Source organism: Echinops telfairi, unplaced genomic scaffold (genome assembly GCF_000313985.2).
Source record: "Echinops telfairi isolate 266 unplaced genomic scaffold, ASM31398v2 ScPeMD7_3533;HRSCAF=4204_1, whole genome shotgun sequence".
Taxonomy (NCBI): domain Eukaryota; kingdom Metazoa; phylum Chordata; class Mammalia; order Afrosoricida; family Tenrecidae; genus Echinops; species Echinops telfairi.
Window position 1 is genome coordinate 8264113 of NW_022107432.1, and position 1693 is coordinate 8265805.

Here is a 1693-nt window from a genome sequence, read left to right on the forward strand (position 1 = left end):
CTGAAGGTGTTTTTGGTTGTCACAACTATGAAGATAATGATACTGGTGCTAAAAGGTAGCACCATGGATGTTACTAAGCATTCTACAATGCACAGGACAGCTTCCACAAGGTCCCACGAATGTCAACAGTGCTAAGGCTGAGGAACACGACTGTATTTTTATCATCTGACTACATGTCAGTCGTCCCTAGGGACTGTAGATTCTGTCAGATGATCTATGCTACATAACTCTTTATAAAATTTCTGTGTCTCATACAAGACTTTCCCTCAGTAGGTACTCAATTGATAACCATAGACAAATGGAAGGATTTACACCACCACCGCCGCATTTTACTTACTCTGTAAGAAAACTTGAGTTTTCGAAGTTCGTTCTCTAACTTGCTCTGGTATTCTTGAGATCCTTTCATATAGCTCAAACCAAGATTTTCAACTGCTTTTAATACTAAAACAAGAGAAATAGTGTATCAGTGCAAGATAAGAAAAAGAAAGGACAAAAGGCCGAAACCAATAAAATCTAGGACCCTTTAGTAGTTCCACAATTGCTTATTTGTAAAGGACACTGTGAGTTTTATTTTCTGCAAGTATGTTACATAAATTAAATGTTTATATAATTTAATCTCAATCTACCTGCAGAAAATATGTGTCCCACAACATCTGGAATTATCTAATACCGGGGATTCTCAAACACAAAGAGGGAGAAATAGCAGATCATCACTGTAATACTGAGCTACTATTGGTAAGGGAAGAAAGATACCTTTCTAGGGTATCAGGGTAGGAAAAGACTAAACTGTGTACATCCTTCATGTGGAGTAGTCTCTTAAAGGTCTGCTTCATGTACTCAGTACAAATATGCACACACAAGAGGAAAGTAAAAGGACATAGAGGAAAGAGTTAGGAGGCAAAGGTCATGTATAGAGGTCTAAATACAGGCATGTACAAATGTAAATATATTTATATATGAGGATCGGGAAATAGATCTATGTGCATATCTTTATAGGTTTACTATTAAGGTAGCAGATGGACCTTGGCCTCCACTCAAGTACTCCCTCAATGCAAGAATACTTTGTTCTATTAAACTGGCATTCTATGATGCTCACCTTCCTAACACAATTGCTGAAGACAAATGGGTGCATTAGCAAGTGTGGTGAAGAAACCTGATGGAGTCCAGCAATCAAAAAATATAGTATCTAGGGTCTTAAAGACTTGAAGGTAAACAAGCTGCAATCTAGCTGAGAAGCAACAAAGCCCACATGGAAGAAGGAAACCAGCCTGTGTGATCACGAGGTACCGAAGGGATCAGTTGTCAGGCAGTAAAGAACAAAACAATCGTATCATAGTGTGCTCACCTCCCCGATACCATCGCTGAAGACAAATGGGTGCATAAGCAAATGTGGTGAATAAAGCTGATGGTGCCCGACTATCAAAAGATATAGCATCTGGAGTCTTAAAGGCTTGAAGGTAAACAAGTGGCCAACTAGCTGAGAAGCAACAAAGCCCACATGGAAGAAGCACACCAGTCTTTGTGATCACGAGGTGTCGAAGCAATGAGGTATCAGGCATCAAAGAACAAAAAATCATTTCATTGTGAATGAGTGGGAGTGCAGATTGGGGACCCAAAGCCCATGTGTAGGCAACTGGATATCCCCTTACAGAAGGGTCACGGGGAAGAGATGAGCCAGTCAGGGTGCAGGGTA

The 1693-nt window shown here is 40.2% G+C and overlaps 1 protein-coding gene across 2 annotated transcripts in view; it reads right to left on the reverse strand.

Moving 5' to 3' along the window:
- The window catches only part of PRIM2 (DNA primase subunit 2), a 407580-nt gene that overhangs the window by 295206 nt on the left and 110681 nt on the right, over positions 1 to 1693 (reverse strand). For both annotated transcript variants that reach the window (XM_045294844.1, XM_045294843.1), the window contains exon 3: positions 338 to 441. In XM_045294844.1, the coding sequence (XP_045150779.1) occupies positions 338 to 441 (104 nt within the window). The remainder of the gene's footprint in view (positions 1 to 337; positions 442 to 1693) is intronic.